Source organism: Pristiophorus japonicus, chromosome 2 (genome assembly GCF_044704955.1).
Source record: "Pristiophorus japonicus isolate sPriJap1 chromosome 2, sPriJap1.hap1, whole genome shotgun sequence".
Classification (NCBI taxonomy): Eukaryota; Metazoa; Chordata; class Chondrichthyes; family Pristiophoridae; genus Pristiophorus; species Pristiophorus japonicus.
This window is the reverse complement of record NC_091978.1, coordinates 348459512-348474595: the sequence shown is the minus strand read 5'-3', so window position 1 is coordinate 348474595 and position 15084 is coordinate 348459512. Positions and strand designations below refer to the sequence as shown.

The following is a 15084-nucleotide window of genomic DNA, read 5'->3' as shown; positions in this document are numbered from 1 at the left end:
CCCTTGTGTGTGTTGATGCAGGTGAGGCCCTTCGAAGACTCCTCCAGCTCCTGCGTCATGTAGGCCGAAGTCAGGTTGAGCTTGGTGAACATCTTGCCTCCTGCCAGCGTCGCAAATAGGTCGTCTGCCTTAGGTAGCGGCTATTGGTCCTGTAGCAAGAAACGATTAATAGTTCCTTTATAATAACTGCAAATCCTGACCGTGCCATCACTTTTGAGTACTGGAACAATCGGGCTGGCCCACTCGCTGAATTCCACTGGGGAGATGATACCCTCACGTTGCAGCCTGTCCAACTCAATTTCCACTCTCTCCCTCATCATGTGAGGTACCGCTCGCGCCGTGTGGTGAATGGATCGTGCCTCTGGGACCAAGTGGATCCGCATCTTCGCCCCGGAAAAGTTTCCAATGCCTGGCTCAAAGAGGGAAGGAAATTTGTTAAGAACCTGGGTACATGAGGCCTCATTGAAATGTGATAGCGCTCTGATGTCCTCCCAGTTCCAGCGGATTTTGCCCAGCCAGCTCCTTCCAAGCAGTGTTGGGTCATTGCCCGAGACAATCCAGAGTGGCAGTTCGTGCACTGTGCCCTCATAGGTGACCTTGACCATGGCGCTGCCCAGGACAGTGATAAGTTCTTTGGTGTACATTCTCAGTTTCGTGTGCCTTGTTGCACCACAGTCTCTCAAACATCTTTTTACTCATGATGGATTAGCTAGCGCCAGTGTCCAGTTCCATGGCTACGGGTAAGCCATTCAATTTTACATTTAGCATTATAGGTGGATATTTTGTCTCAAATGTGTGCACCCCACGTACTTCAGCATCTGCCTCCTCTCTCTGAGGCTCAAAATTTCTTTGATCCATCATGGACCGATCTTCCTCTGCCACGTGGTGGTTAGCAGGTTTTGCAGAGCTTGCAGCTTCTCTGCAAACTCTTTGGAGGTGCCCCATTGTTCCACAGCTCTTGCAAACATACCCTTTGAAGCGGCATGAATAGGCTGAATGGAAGCCTCCACAATGCCAACAAGGTGTGAATTGCCTTGCATTCATCCTTTGTTGTGGACTCTGAGTCATCTGGGCCACCTGAGCCCTGCTGGCAGTTGCAGACTCATGGTTTCTGCCCTGTACATTTCTGCTCGCAAACACAGTTCCAGTTAATTTATGAACATTGCTAGCACTTGTGTGCTGAGAGATTTGTTTGGTGTTATCACTGGTGGACATAAACGCCTGTGCTATTGTAATGGCCTTACTGAGGGTCGGTGTCTCTACAGTCAAAAGTTTTCGTAGGATGGTCTCGTGGTCAATGCCCAATACAACAAAGTCTCTGAGCATTTGCTCCAGGTAGCCATCAAACTCACATTGTCCTGCAAGTCGCCTTAGCTCGGCGACGTAGCTTGCCACTTCCTGACCTTCAGATCGCTGGCACGTGTAGAACCGTTACCTCACCATCAGCACGCTCTCCCTCAGGTTAATTTGCTCCCAAAGCAGTGTACACTGCTCCTCATACACCTTATCTGTGGTTTTCACTGGAGCCAGAAGATTCTTCATGAGGCTGTAGGTCAGTGCCCCGCAGACCGTGAGGAGGACCGCTCTCCTTTTTGCAGTGCTTCCTTCTCCGTCCTGCTCGTTGGTTACAAAGTACTGGTCTAGCTGTTCGACATAGGTTTCCCAGTCCTCACCCTTCAAGAACTTCTCCAGGATGCCCACACTTTGCTGCATCTTTGCGTTGGATTCGTATACTCGTTGCCAGTTATTGTGTTCCGAACACAGATGAGACTGTACACAGGGAGGTTAAAGTAACAGTGACCTCAGTCTTTATTAAGACACTCCAGAGTGAGGAACAGGCCTTAGGGCCGGCTTATATACAGTGCTCCCAAGGGATGCTGGGATCCCTTGGTACTTCAGGGGATGCACTCCCTGGTGGCGGAACATGGGAGTGCATGCTTTAGAGATACACAACAGTTTTGGTCTCCAAATCTGAGGAAGGTCTTTCTTGCTATTGAAGGAGTGCAGCGAAGGTTCACCAGACTGATTCCCGGGATGGCAGGACTGACATATGAAGAAAGACTGGATCGAATGGGTTATATTCACTGGAATTTAGAAGAATGAGAGGGGATCTCATAGAAACATATAACATTCTGACAGATTGGACAGGTTAGATGCAGGAAGAATGTTCCCGATGTTGGGGAAGTCCAGAACCAGGGGTCACAGTCTAAGGATAAGGGGTAAGCTATTTAGGACCGAGATTAGGAGAAACTTCTTCACTCAGAAAATTTTGAACCTGTGAAATTCTCTCCCACAGAAAGTTGTTGAGGCCAGTTCGTTAGATATATTCAAAAGGGAGTTAGATGTGGCCCTTACAGCTAAAGGGATCAATGGATATGAAGAGAAAGCAGGAATGGCATACTGAAGTTGCATGATCAGCCATGATCATATTGAATGGTGGTGCAGGCTTGAAGGGCCGAATGGCCTACTCCTGCACCAATTTTCTATGTTTCATGCACCCCCTCTAGAATTGTACTGCTTAGTTTATATTGGCTCTCCTTGTTCTATCCATAAAATGTATCACTTTGCACTTTTCTGCATTAAATTTCATCTGCCACATGTCCGTTCATTTCACCAGCCTATCTATGTCTTCTTGAAGTCTATCAATATCCTCTTCATTATAGTTCCAAGTTTTGTGTTATCTGCAAATTTTGAAATTGTACCTTCTACTCCCAAGTCCATGTCATTAATATATATCAAGAAAAGCAGTGTCCCTAGTACTGACCCCTGGGGAACACCACTGTATACCTTCCTCCAGTCCGAAAAACAACCGTTCACCAATATTCCCTGTTTCCTGTCACTTAGCCAATTTCATATCCATTTGCCACTGTTCCTTTTATTCCATGGGTGTCAACTTTGCTGGCAAGCCTATTATGTGGCACTTTATCAAACGCCTTTTGGAAGTCCATGTACATTACATCAACTGCATTGCCCTCATCAACCCACTCTGTTACCTCATCAAAAAACTCGATCAGGTTAGTTAAACACGATTTGCCTTCCACAAATCCAAGCTGACTTTCTTTAATTAATTCATACTTGTCCAAGTAACTGTTAATTTTTTTCCCGGATTATCGTTTCTAAAAGGTTCCCCACTGCCGAGGTTAAACTGACTGGTCTCTATTTGCTCGATTTAGCCTTACTCCCTTTTTTGAATAAGGGTGTAACATTTGCAATTCTCCAGTCCTCTGGTACCACCACTGCATCTAAGGAGGATTGGAAGATTGTGGCCACAATTTCCTCTTTAACCTCTCTCAGCATCCTAGGATGCATCCCATCTGGTCCTGGTGACTTATCGGGCTGCAGTGTTGGGCTTCTGCTGCCCCTGTTAGCGCCCCGGAGGGGCGGCAATGGCGGCGGTAAGCACTTCCGGGCGGCCGGCCAGCTTCCAGCGCTCCGCCGGGACATTCGGTGCCGGCTTCGACGGAGCGTGGAGCATTACCGCCCGGAAGAGGCGAGCCGGCGTGCAACACCCTTGGTTGCGACACTGGCTCGATATTAGGCTGCCGCCCAACCCTTAGCACTCCGTAGAGCGCCGTACTGAGACTGCCTGTGAAAGCGGATGGACAGGCTGTAGCGACCACAGTGAGGTAAGTAATGTCGACCTCAGGTAACTGTGATTGTTTTTTATTTTATTTTTTTGCAATTTATATTGTGGTGTCGTGAGGTATTTATTGAGAATGCTTTTGGTGTTTTTTTTCCAGTTTCCTCCCCCACCCCCTCGCCCAGGCCTCTCTTAGAGCGCTCCGAGGCCAACTGCTTAGCTCAGGATTTTCGTATGCTCAGCCGGCCCAGTGCCCTAAGAGAGGTGTGCAACGCCTCTTTAGTGCTCCGCCCCACACTCAGGGCCCAGCTGACAAATTTTGCTGACTAAGGCGCAAACTGTTCCTGGGCACAAACTTTACCGCCCCGCCACCATTACCACCCCAAAATGAGCAGAACACGAAAATCCAGCCCCTGAACTTTAAGTAGAGCCAGCCTTTCTCATACCTTCAATATATCCAAGTCTTTCACTATGACTTTGGCAGCATTTTCTTCCTTGATAAAGACAGATGCAAAGTACTCATTTAGGACCTCAGCCATGCCCTCTGCCTCCATGCGTAGCTCTCCATTTGGGTCCCTAATCTACCCCACTCATCCTCTTATTAAATGCAAGTCTTCCTTTCCTTTCTTTTCTTTCTTTCTAAATTTGAACATCACCCCCCTACTGCTAAACATAATAAAATATAATTTTTCCAGTTGCTTCTTAGTCCATTCTCCCTCCAGCCTTGGAACAGTCTGCTAATGAGTTAAGGTGCCTTTTAAACTTTTCCAATGTCTTTCAGAATTTTTGCCTCCTATTTCACTTTAATTGTCCCCAACTGTTTAAATTTCACATACAAACTCTATTGTCTGTTCCCATCAATTGTGTGCTCTTGAATCAAACCATATTTGCATCTGGAGCTAGGCTAATGCACTGACCTCAAGAAATTGGATGGAAGCGGCACACATCCATTTGAGTCAGTCTAAAACCCGTTTGTAACCATTCAGGTCGAAATTGTAGCCATATTAGAAAATCTAGGCTACTGAGCATACATGTGCAACACAGTATGAGGGAAAATAAAAGAAGTTTGTTTTATTTCAACTCAGTCATGAGAGTCCACTTGGAATAGGCCTACAAGAGGCCCAATGTCGGGGAGCAGAGTCGGGAGTTCGCCGTCGGAGGCGGAGCAGGGAGATCAAGGAGGCCTACAAGAGACCCAAAGTCGGAGAGCAGAGTTGGGAGTTCGTCATCGAAGGCGGAGCGGGAAGATCGAGGAGGTCTACAAGAGGCCCAACGTCGGGAAGCAGAGTCGTGAGTTCGCTCGTCGGAGGCGGAATGGGGAGATCAAGGAGGCCTACAAGAGGCCCAACATCGGGGAGCAGAGTTGGGAGTTCGTCGTTGGAGGCCAGCTGGTGCAGCTGCAGCAGGGTGAGAAAAAGAAGTAGAATGAAATCGAAAGGTGATGTCACAGCCAAGATGGTAAGTGATTGGCTGGTGATTGGTGAGTAGATTTTCTTTTTCTTTTTCTTTTCTTTATCAGTAAATAACCTTTAGCATTATTGTTGCCAAATTAAGTTACTCTAAGGGTTAAGTCATGGCAGGAGAGCTCGGACATGTGTTATGCTCCTCCTGTGCTATGTGGGAAGTCAGGGATGCATCCAGTGTCCCCGACGACTACATGTGCGGGAAATGCATCCGCCTACAGCACCTGACAGACCGCATTGCGGCACTGGAGCTGTGGGTGAATTTACTTTGGAGCATCCGCAAGGATGACGTGAATAGCACATTAGTGAGTTGGTCTTACCACAGGTAAAGGTTACACAGCCAGATAGGGGATGGGTGACCAACAGGAAGAGAAGTGGAAGGAAGGTAGTGCAGAGGTCCCCTGCGGTCATCCCTCTGCAAAACAGGTACACCGCTTTGGGTACTGTTGAGGGGGATGGCTCATCAGGGGAGAGCAGCAGCAGCCAAGTTCATGGCACCATGGGTGGCTCTGCTGCACAGGAGGGAAGGAAAAAGAGTGGGAGAGCTATAGTGATAGGGAATTCTATTGTAAGGGTAATAGATAGACGTTTCTGCGGCCGCAACCGAGACTCCAGGATGGTATGTTGCCTCCCTGGTGCAAGGGTCAAGGATGTCTCGGAGCGAGTGCAGGACATTTTGAAGGGGGATGGTAAACAGCCAGTTATTGTGGTGCATATAGGTACCAACGATATAGGTAAAAATCGGGATGAGGTCGTACAAGACGAATTTAGGGAGCTAGGAGCTAAATTAAAAAGTAGGACCTCAAAAGTAGTAATCTCAGGATTGCTAGCAGTGCCACGTGCTAGTCAGAGTAGGAATCACAGGATAGCTCAGATGAATACGTGGCTCGAGGTGTGGTGCAGGAGAGAGGGATTCAAATTCCTGGGACATTGGAACCGGTTCTGGGGGAGGTGGGACCAGTACAAACCGGACAGTCTGCACATGGGCAGGACCGGAACCAATGTCCTAGGGGGAGTGTTTTCTAGTGCTGTTGGGTAGGGGTTAAACTAATATGACAGGGGGATGGAAACCTTTGCAGGGAGACAGAAGAAAGTAGAATGGGGGCAGAAGCAAAAGATAGAAAGAAGAAAAGTAAAAGTGGAGGGCAGAGAAACCTAAGACTAAAAGCAAAAAGGGCCACATTGCAGCAAAATTCTAAAGGGTCAAAGGGTGTTAAAAAGACAAGACTGAAGACTCTGTGCCTCAATGCGAGGAGTATTCGCAATAAGGTGGACGAATTAACTGCGCAGATAGCTGTTAATGGATATGATGTAATTGGCATCACGGAGACATGGCTCCAGGGTGACCAAGGCTGAGAACTCAACATCCAGGGATATTCAACATTTAGGAAGGATAGACAGAAAGGAAAAGGAGGTTGGGTGGCATTGCTGGTTAAAGAGGAAATTAATGCAATAGTAAGGAAGAACATTAGTTTGGATGATGTGGAATTGATATGGGTGGAGCTACGGAATACCAAAATGCAGAAAACGCTAGTGTACAAACAGTAGTAGTGAGGTTGGGGAAAGCATCAAACAAGAAATTAGGGATGTGTACAATAAAGGTACAGCAGTTATCATGGGTGACTTTAATCTACATATTGATTGGGCAAACCAAACTGGTAGCAATGCAGTGGAGAAGGATTTCCTGGAGTGTATTAGGGATGGTTTTCTAGATCAATATGTCAAGGAGCCAACTAGAGGGCTGGCCATCCTAGACTGGGTGATGTGTAATGAGAAAGGACTAATTAACAATCTTGTTGTGCGAAGCCCCTTGGGGAAGAGTGACCATAATATGGTAGAATTCTTTATTAAGATGAAGAATGACACAGTTAATTCAGAGACTAGGGTCCTGAACTTAAGCAAAGGTAACTTCAATGGTATGAGTCGTGAATTGGCTAGAATAGACTGGCAAATGATACTTAAAGGGTTGACGGTGGATAGGCAATGGCAAACATTTAAAGATCACATGGATGAACTTCAACAATTGTACATCCCTGTCTCGCATAAAAGTAAAACGGGGAAGGTGGCTCAACCATGGCTAAAAAGGGAAATTAAGGATAGTGTTAAATCCGAGGAAGAGGCATATAAATTGGCCAGAAAAACCAGCAAACCTGAAGACTGGGATAAATTTAGAATTCAGCAGAGGAGGAGAAAGGGTTTAATTAGTAGGGGGAAAATAGAGTATGAGAGGAAGCTTGCTGGGAACATAAAAACTGACTGCAAAACTTCGATAGATATGTGAAGAGAAAAGGATTAGTGAAGACAAACATAGGTCCCTTGCAGTCAGATTGAGGTGAATTTATAATGAGGAACAAAGAAATGGTGGACAAGTTAAACAAATACTTTGGTTCTGCCTTCATGAAGGAAGACACAAATAACCCCGGAAATACTAAGGGACCGAGCGTCTAGTGAGAAGGAGGAACTGAAGGAAATCCTTATTAGGCAGGAAATTGTGTTAGGAAAATTGATGAGATTGAAGGCCGATAAATCCCCGGGGCCTGATAGTCTGCATCCCAGAGTACTTAAGGAAGTAGCCCTCGAAATAGTGGATGCATTAGTGATCATTTTCCAACTGTCTCTCGACTCTGGATTGGTTCCCATGGACTGGAGGGTAGCTAATGTAACACCACTTTTTAAAAAGGTAGGGAGAGAGAAAGCGGGTAATTATAGACCGGTTAGCCTGACATCGGGGAAAATGTTGGAATCAGTTATTAAAGATGAAATAGCAGCACATTGGGAAAGCAGTGATGAGATCGGTCCAAGTCAGCATAGATTTATGAAAGGGAAATCCTGCTTGACAAATCTTCTAGAATTTTTTGAGGATGTAACTGGTAGAGTGGACAAGGGAGAACTGGTGGATATGGTGTATTTGGACTTACAAAAGTCTTTTGACAAGGTCCCACACAAGAGATTGGTGTGCAAAATTAAAGTACATGGAATTGGGGGTAATGTACTGACGTGGATAGAAAACTGGTTGGCAGACAGGAAGCAGAGAGTCGGGATAAACGGGTCCTTTTCAGAATGGCAGGCAGTGACTAGTGGGGTGCACAGGGCTCAGTGCTGGGACACCAGCTATTTACAACAATCATTAATGATTTGGGTGAGGAAATTGAGTTTAATATCTCCAAGTTTGCAGATGACACTAAGCTGGGTGGTAGTGTGAGCTGTGAGGAGGACGCTAAAAGGCTGCAGGGTGACTTGGACAGGTTAGGTGAGTGGGCAAACGAGTGGCAGATGCAGTATAATGTGGATAAATGTGAGGATATCCACTTTGGTGGCAAAAACACGAAGGCAGAAAATTATCTGAATGGTGGCAGATTAGGAAAAGGGGAGGTGCAATGAGACCTGGGTGTCATGGTACATCAGTCATTGAAAGTTGGAATGCAGGTGCAGCAGGCTGTGAAGAAGGCAAATGGCATGTTGGCCTTCATAGCTAGGAGATTTGAGTATAGGAGCAGGGAGGTCTTCCTGCAGTTGTACAGGGCCTTAGTGAGGCCTCACCTGGAATATTGTGTTCAGTTTTGGTCTCCTAATCTGAGGAAGGACGTTCTTGCTATTGAGGGAGCGCAGCGAAGGTTCACCAGACTGATTCCCGGGATGGCAGGACTGACATATGAGGAGAGACTGGATCAACTGGGCCTGTATTCACTGGAGTTTAGAAGGATGAGAGGGGATCTCATAGAAACATATAAAATTCTGACGGGATTGGACAGGTTAGATGCAGGAAGAATTTCCCGATGTTGGGGAAGTCCAGAACCAGGGGACATAGTCTAAGGATAATGGGTAAGCCATTTAGGACTGAGATGAGGAGAAACTTCTTCACTCAGAGAGTTGTTAACCTGTGGAATTCCCTATTGCAGAGAGTTGTTGATGCCAGTTCATTGGATATATTCAAGAGGGAGTTAGATATGGCCCTTACGGCTAAAGGGGTCAAAAGGTATGGCGAGAAAGCAGGAAAAAGGTACTGAGCTGAATGATCAGCCATAATCTTATTGAATGGTGGTACAGGCTCGAAGGGCCAAATGGCCTACTCCTGCACTTCTTTTCTATGTTTCTATGTTAATAAGGTAGTAGCAGAGAAATGGATGGTATCCATGATAGTTGAGATTGGGTTTAAAAAAGGAGGCAGACAAAAAGCAGGAAACTATGGACCAGTTAGCCTAACATCTATCATTGGAAAAATGCTAGAGTCCATTATTAAGGAAGCAGTAGCAGGTCATTTGGAAAAGCATAATTCAATCAAGCATGGATCAAGCCAGCATGGATTTATGAAAGGGAAATCATGTTTGACAAAGTTGCTGGAGCTCTTTGTGAATGTAACGAGCAGGGTGGATAAGGGAGAACCAGTGGATGTGATGTATTTGGATTTCCAGAAGGCATTCAATAAGGTGCCACATAAAAGGTTATTGCACAAGATAAAAGTTTACTGGGTAGGGGGTAATATATTAGCATGTATCGAGGATTGGCTAATAACAAGAAACAGAGAGTCGGGGATAAATGGGTAATTTTCTGATTGGCAAACAGTGACTAGTGGGGTGCTACAGGGATCGGTGCTGGATCCTCAACAATTTACAATCTATATTAATGATTTGGATGAACGGACCGAGTGTAATGTAGCCAAGTTTGCTGATGATACAAAGATGGGTGGGAAAGCAAACTGCGAGGAGAACTCAAAACATCTGCAAAGTGATATAGATCGGCTAAGTGAGTGGGCAAAAATCTGGCAGGTGAAGTATAATGTGGGAAAATGTGAGAATGGAGAAAAATTGCAAAGTGCTGCAGTACAGAGGGATCTGGGGATCCTTGTGCATGAATCACAAAAAGTTAGTATGCAGGTACAGCAAATAATCAGGAAGGCAAATGGAATGTTGCCCTTTCTTGCAAGGGGGATAGAGTATAAAAACAAAGAAATCCTGCTACAACTGTACAGGGTATAGGTAAGGCCACACCTAGAGTACTGTGTACAGTTTTGGTCTCCTTATTTAAGGAAAGATATACTTGCATTGGATACGAGGTTGCTTCCGGAGATGAGAGGATTGACTTATGAAGATAGGTTGAGTAGGTTGGACCTATACACATTAGAGTTCAGAAGAATGAGAGGTGATCTTATCGAAACATATAAAATAATGAGGGGGTTCGACAAGATGGATGCACAAAGGATATTTCTACTCCTAAGGGAAACTAAAACTAGGGGACATAGTCTCAGAATAAGGGGCCGTCCATTTAAAACTGAGATAAAGAGGAATTTCTTCTCTCAAAGGGTTGTAAGTCAATGGAATTCTCTGCCTCAGAGAGCTGTGGAGGCTGGGTCTTTGAATATATTTAAGGCGGAGATGGACAGATTTTTGAGAGATAAGGGGGTAAAAGTTTATGGGGAGCGGGCAGGGAAGTGGAACTGAGTCCATGATCAGATCAGCCTTGATCTTATTGAATGACAGAGCAGGCTTGAGGAGCTGAATGGCCTAATCCTGCTCCTATTTCTTATGTTCTTATGGGTGGAAGTCAGTGCTGGGGAGAGTGCGTCGGTCCATTCTATAGGAAATAGGACTGTTTGTTTTTTTAGTGGAACAGGAAATTAAGTGAAATTCATTTATGCCTATCTTAAGACTTTTCCTTTCGGCAGCTGCGGTTTGGAAGGGCGTTTTCAGGTCCAGTCTCACGAAGAGAAATTGGTCCTCATTGCGCCCATTTGCTGGGTGGAAAACAAGAGCAAAAGGGACCAATTTCGGGCCGCTATGTCCAGCGCCTAATCTACCCCTGTGTTACGGTTTTCCAGGTATCCCCGGTGGCTGCCTGAAACAGGCATTAGGCCCCTTGCATATATAATTGATAGGCCTTACACCTGCATAAGGACCCCGAGTGGGTGTTTTCAGCTCAGGTTTTCAAATACTTGTTGCAACCTAACCAGCGGCTGTCAACCAAAAAGGTATGGTTTTGAAATTCAACTTCCCTCTTGGCTCTGCAGTGGCCTCCATCCTGTTCTCCTCCTTGCCCTCCTCCCAGGATTTACCTGAGTTCCACTATTGTCCAGCTGGCTGGCCCAAATTGGAGGCCAGTACACTGCCAAAGGTATAATGGGCGACCACAGCACAACAGAAATTTGCTGATGAGGCCCAAGCCCCAATATCCTTGAGCCTCAGCCCCCCAGCTTCCGGCTCACTTGGAACATGCTGACCATATGGGGTCCGAAAATTTCCTCGGTGTCTTTTTCCACTGATGATCTCGGAGAAGTCAGATATGGACACCGACCAGCTACATATTAATGGGATGGAACTTCTTTCTGTTTGCAAGGGCTATAGGGGGCAGTATAGTTATATGCAGGCCATCAATAATACCTTGCACTTTTGGGAAACCTGTCACACAGAAAGAGCTAGTTGCTTTCAATGTGATACCTGTCAACTATTTAATGCATTTTTGTACTACTGATTGAGATGTTTGGTTTATAGCCCCTGTGGTTGCTTGAAACAATCCTGTATCTTAAACGTTCACGGTTGTGGTCACTTTGACAGCCACTGACTGAGTGGTTGCTAGCATGGAACCTATCTGAAGGACTAGCCTGAGAAGGCAGAATAATTCTGTTGTGGTCTCGCTGGTGAAGAATAGGCAGCAAAGGTAGCCCCATCAGATGTATTTAAGTAGCTGTACCTTGGTCTGTAGACGGAGGTGGTTGGATAGAAATGGTGCAGGTTATCTGCCTCCGATGTAAATGCACCTCTCTTTCAACCTTCTGCAGATCCTGCTTCAAAAGGAGAACATATATGGAGATATAAACAGTGGGAACCTCCTCATCTTAATTATGGTTGTGCTGCCATCAAGTAAATATGCAAAATATGGCACCAAAAAAATGTAAAAATCTAATAATAGGCCAAAACACAAAGCAAAAGTCCATGCAATTGAAATTTGCAACTAAAAAATCCTCCTATACACTGATTATTTCAGGAAAGTTAACTTATGTGGGTAATAAACACATTCACCTTTAAGAGTACACTCATCCAAATGTCTTCACAATCCTTCTCTCCAGCATCAGTTTAAAATGAGTGCTTAATGATATTGGTGCATTTGCAGCAAATGACCCAGGAAATGATGCTTCAAGGTCATTTAAAAAGATTTGTAAAAGCATTCTGTGTTGACATGTTGAAACCAGGACCTGCTGCATAATATGGCACTGAGCAAAATCAATGAGAAGCAGCCCTGTCACCTGATCACCGCCTGTATTACTGGTACACTCAGGGAATTTGCGCTAAGAGGTAAATGCACAAGGAAGACACATTAAACACACATACTATATTATGTGTATTCAATAACATTATTCACTGTGACTATAGCTTGCACTGTATTCATTAATGGCCTTTACGTTCTAGTTCTTTGATAAAAAATATCAGCTGTACTATTTATTTCTGTCACTGTTCTGGGAATAGTTCAATCTTGTTACTCACAAATGCTGCTTCGGGCCTGAAGTGAAATAATGATTTGTTTTGATTTGTGAAACTTCAGATGTTCTTCATTTATAAGGCCTTAATGGAGAAAAAGATTTTTTTCTAACTTTTTAATTAACTTTTGAAGGAGGAACAGTGGTCAAAACATTACTAAAGACACGACTGAATAGACTGTTAGTATTTTCTATATACATTCATGCATTTTTTTAACTTGTGTATCTTTTTTAATTAAAATTAGTGAAGGTAGCAATTTTGGTTGTCTTGATACTAAATGTCAGCATCGGTAGGAAATTATTCATTAATGCATCATGCAGACTAGAAAATTCAGTTTAGATGAAGTTGATGTTTTTTTTTTAATTACCTTTGTAGTATTAGGAAAGGAAATTAAATTAGAGGTTTCAGATCATTAGTTTTTATATTATTGTTATTATTGTCGAGAGAATTTGATCCTTGTGATGTGATAGTGCCCGAGGCCAAGACACTAAAGCAAAGACTTTACCTTAAGTGACAGCGTGTCCTTGGTGGCTGAAGTTTTCATATAGGAATTCACATAAAAATACGTAATTTCTTGTCTGTTATCCCTGCATCGTTGTGACCCAAGCAGACTTAGAATTGTGTTTAAGGCATCATTGCTCCAAAGCTCCCATCCCCTGTTCAGAAATCCATTAACCTCCCAGAGTCAGTGTTCGAGCAATTCTTGGAAATTGAATTGGATGGGAGCCTACATCTTGAGAACAAATTGTCCAATCTGTCAAAAATATTCTTTCCTATTGCATCCAACTTTTAAACTATTTGTTCATCAAATCTTTACAAACTTAACTACAGACCAAATGATTGCATTCAATATTGGTGGATAAAATGTACATTTACTTACTTGCATCATTTGTTTTTAGGGAGAATTTCCATTTAAACTAAAATCAGCATTTTTTTTTGAAGGGCATGTTCACATCACTGATTTCAACATAGCAACTGTGGTGAAGGATTCCGAAAAAGCCACATCTATGGCTGGGACCAAGCCTTACATGGGTAAGCAGTATGATAATTAATACTTACTTTTCATAAGAACTAAGTGATAAAAATCCCCTTCTTAGGCAGCCCCCCGGAGTCAAGGATGAATTGCTTCCACACTAAAATGAGTTCTAAGGTGACTAATGAGACCAATGAGGGATCTACAGTCTCTGTCACAGGTGGGGCAGATGGGTGGGTGGGGTGCTTGAATTGTCGTACGTTCCTTCCTCTGTTTGTACTTGGATTCCGCATGCTCCCGGCGAAGAGACTCAAAGGGCTAGATTTTCCACTTTTGTGCTTATCGCCCCAAAATGGGCGTTATTTCTGGCATGGGCAGTAAAAAAGGGTTTTCAGATCGCCGGCTTCTCGCCCATTCTCAAAGCACCTAGTCTCCATTTTTTAAAATGGGCGTTACCGCAAGCAAAATGAAATGGGCGGTAGCGTTAAATTTTTTTAACTTTCTGCCGTAAAGTGTTGCTATCCTTAGCAATGGCATGGCAATGCTCGATTCCCGCGATTCAGGAGGTCAAGGGTCATCATAACATGCACAGAAGAGGAGACAGAAAGAGAGGGAGCTCAGAGGGACTGAAGGCGTGTTTGGCTTTGGTGTGTGCTTGTTTGGCTGTTGTGGGAGGCACAAGGGAGATTCACCAGCAGCAAAAAGCTAATAAGCACCAAGAACATAGTTGGCACTGAGTTTTTGTCCAACAAATAAGATATAACAAGGAAGGGATGGTGGAGGCCCTGGAACTGGTAGCCAGGAACGCTGGTGGCAGAGGGCTCCCAGTGGTCCCAGAGCGCTGCACTGCACCCCAAGGTGCCGCAGCCCCCCATTGCCAACCACACATGAGAGCCAGCAGCAACATCTTGCTTCTGGCTCGGAGCACGTTCCCACCTTGGGACCGTCCTCTCCCTTATCCGTCCAAGCAGTGGTTCGACCGTCATCCCCGCTCCCCCCCCCCCCCCCCCCAATGAAGCATCGCCTGAGGAGTTCCTCAGCCAGGCGGCTTGAAGTCAGGAGGGGAAGGGGAAGGGGTAGAGGTGGGGAGGAGAAGCGGGGGAGGGGTTGGTTTTTACAGAAATACTAATGATTTCAGACAAATGTTCAGTTTAAATGTTTTTTATTTAATAAAATAATGGTGTTGCAGGCTCGAAGGGCAGAATGGCCTACTCCTGCACCTACTTTCTATGTCTATGTTTCTAATTATACTTTGGGTAGGAGAGGGAGAGCTTTAAGGAGAACGGAGGTATGATAAATATGGTTGAGAGAGGGTACCACAATGGTTTCGGCAGGCCTGATAGTGGAAAGTATAGTCAGGTGGGAAGGCTTCAGACACTGCAAAGATGTTGCCACACTGAGTCAAGTTTCAGCAAAGCCAGGATTCTGAAAGCTTCTGAAGCGGTCCAAAAGGCATCTCAAGCCTTTAGCTGCCTTTGTCAAGGATGAAGGAGATGGAGACTAAAAACACAACAGGCAAAAATGAAGGAAAATTACACTACAGGTGACAGAGCAGCCCAGCCTCTGACCCCTTGTTTGATGGTTGCTGCGGGAGAGGGT

The 15084-nt window shown here is 44.9% G+C and overlaps 1 protein-coding gene across 1 annotated transcript in view; it reads left to right on the top strand.

The window, feature by feature from the left end:
- Window positions 1-15084, top strand: part of LOC139234891 (serine/threonine-protein kinase 32B-like) — a 268203-nt gene that overhangs the window by 187436 nt on the left and 65683 nt on the right. Inside the window, exon 4 of the mRNA XM_070865743.1 lies at window positions 13455-13544. Coding sequence (XP_070721844.1) covers window positions 13455-13544 — 90 coding nt within the window. The remainder of the gene's footprint in view (window positions 1-13454; window positions 13545-15084) is intronic.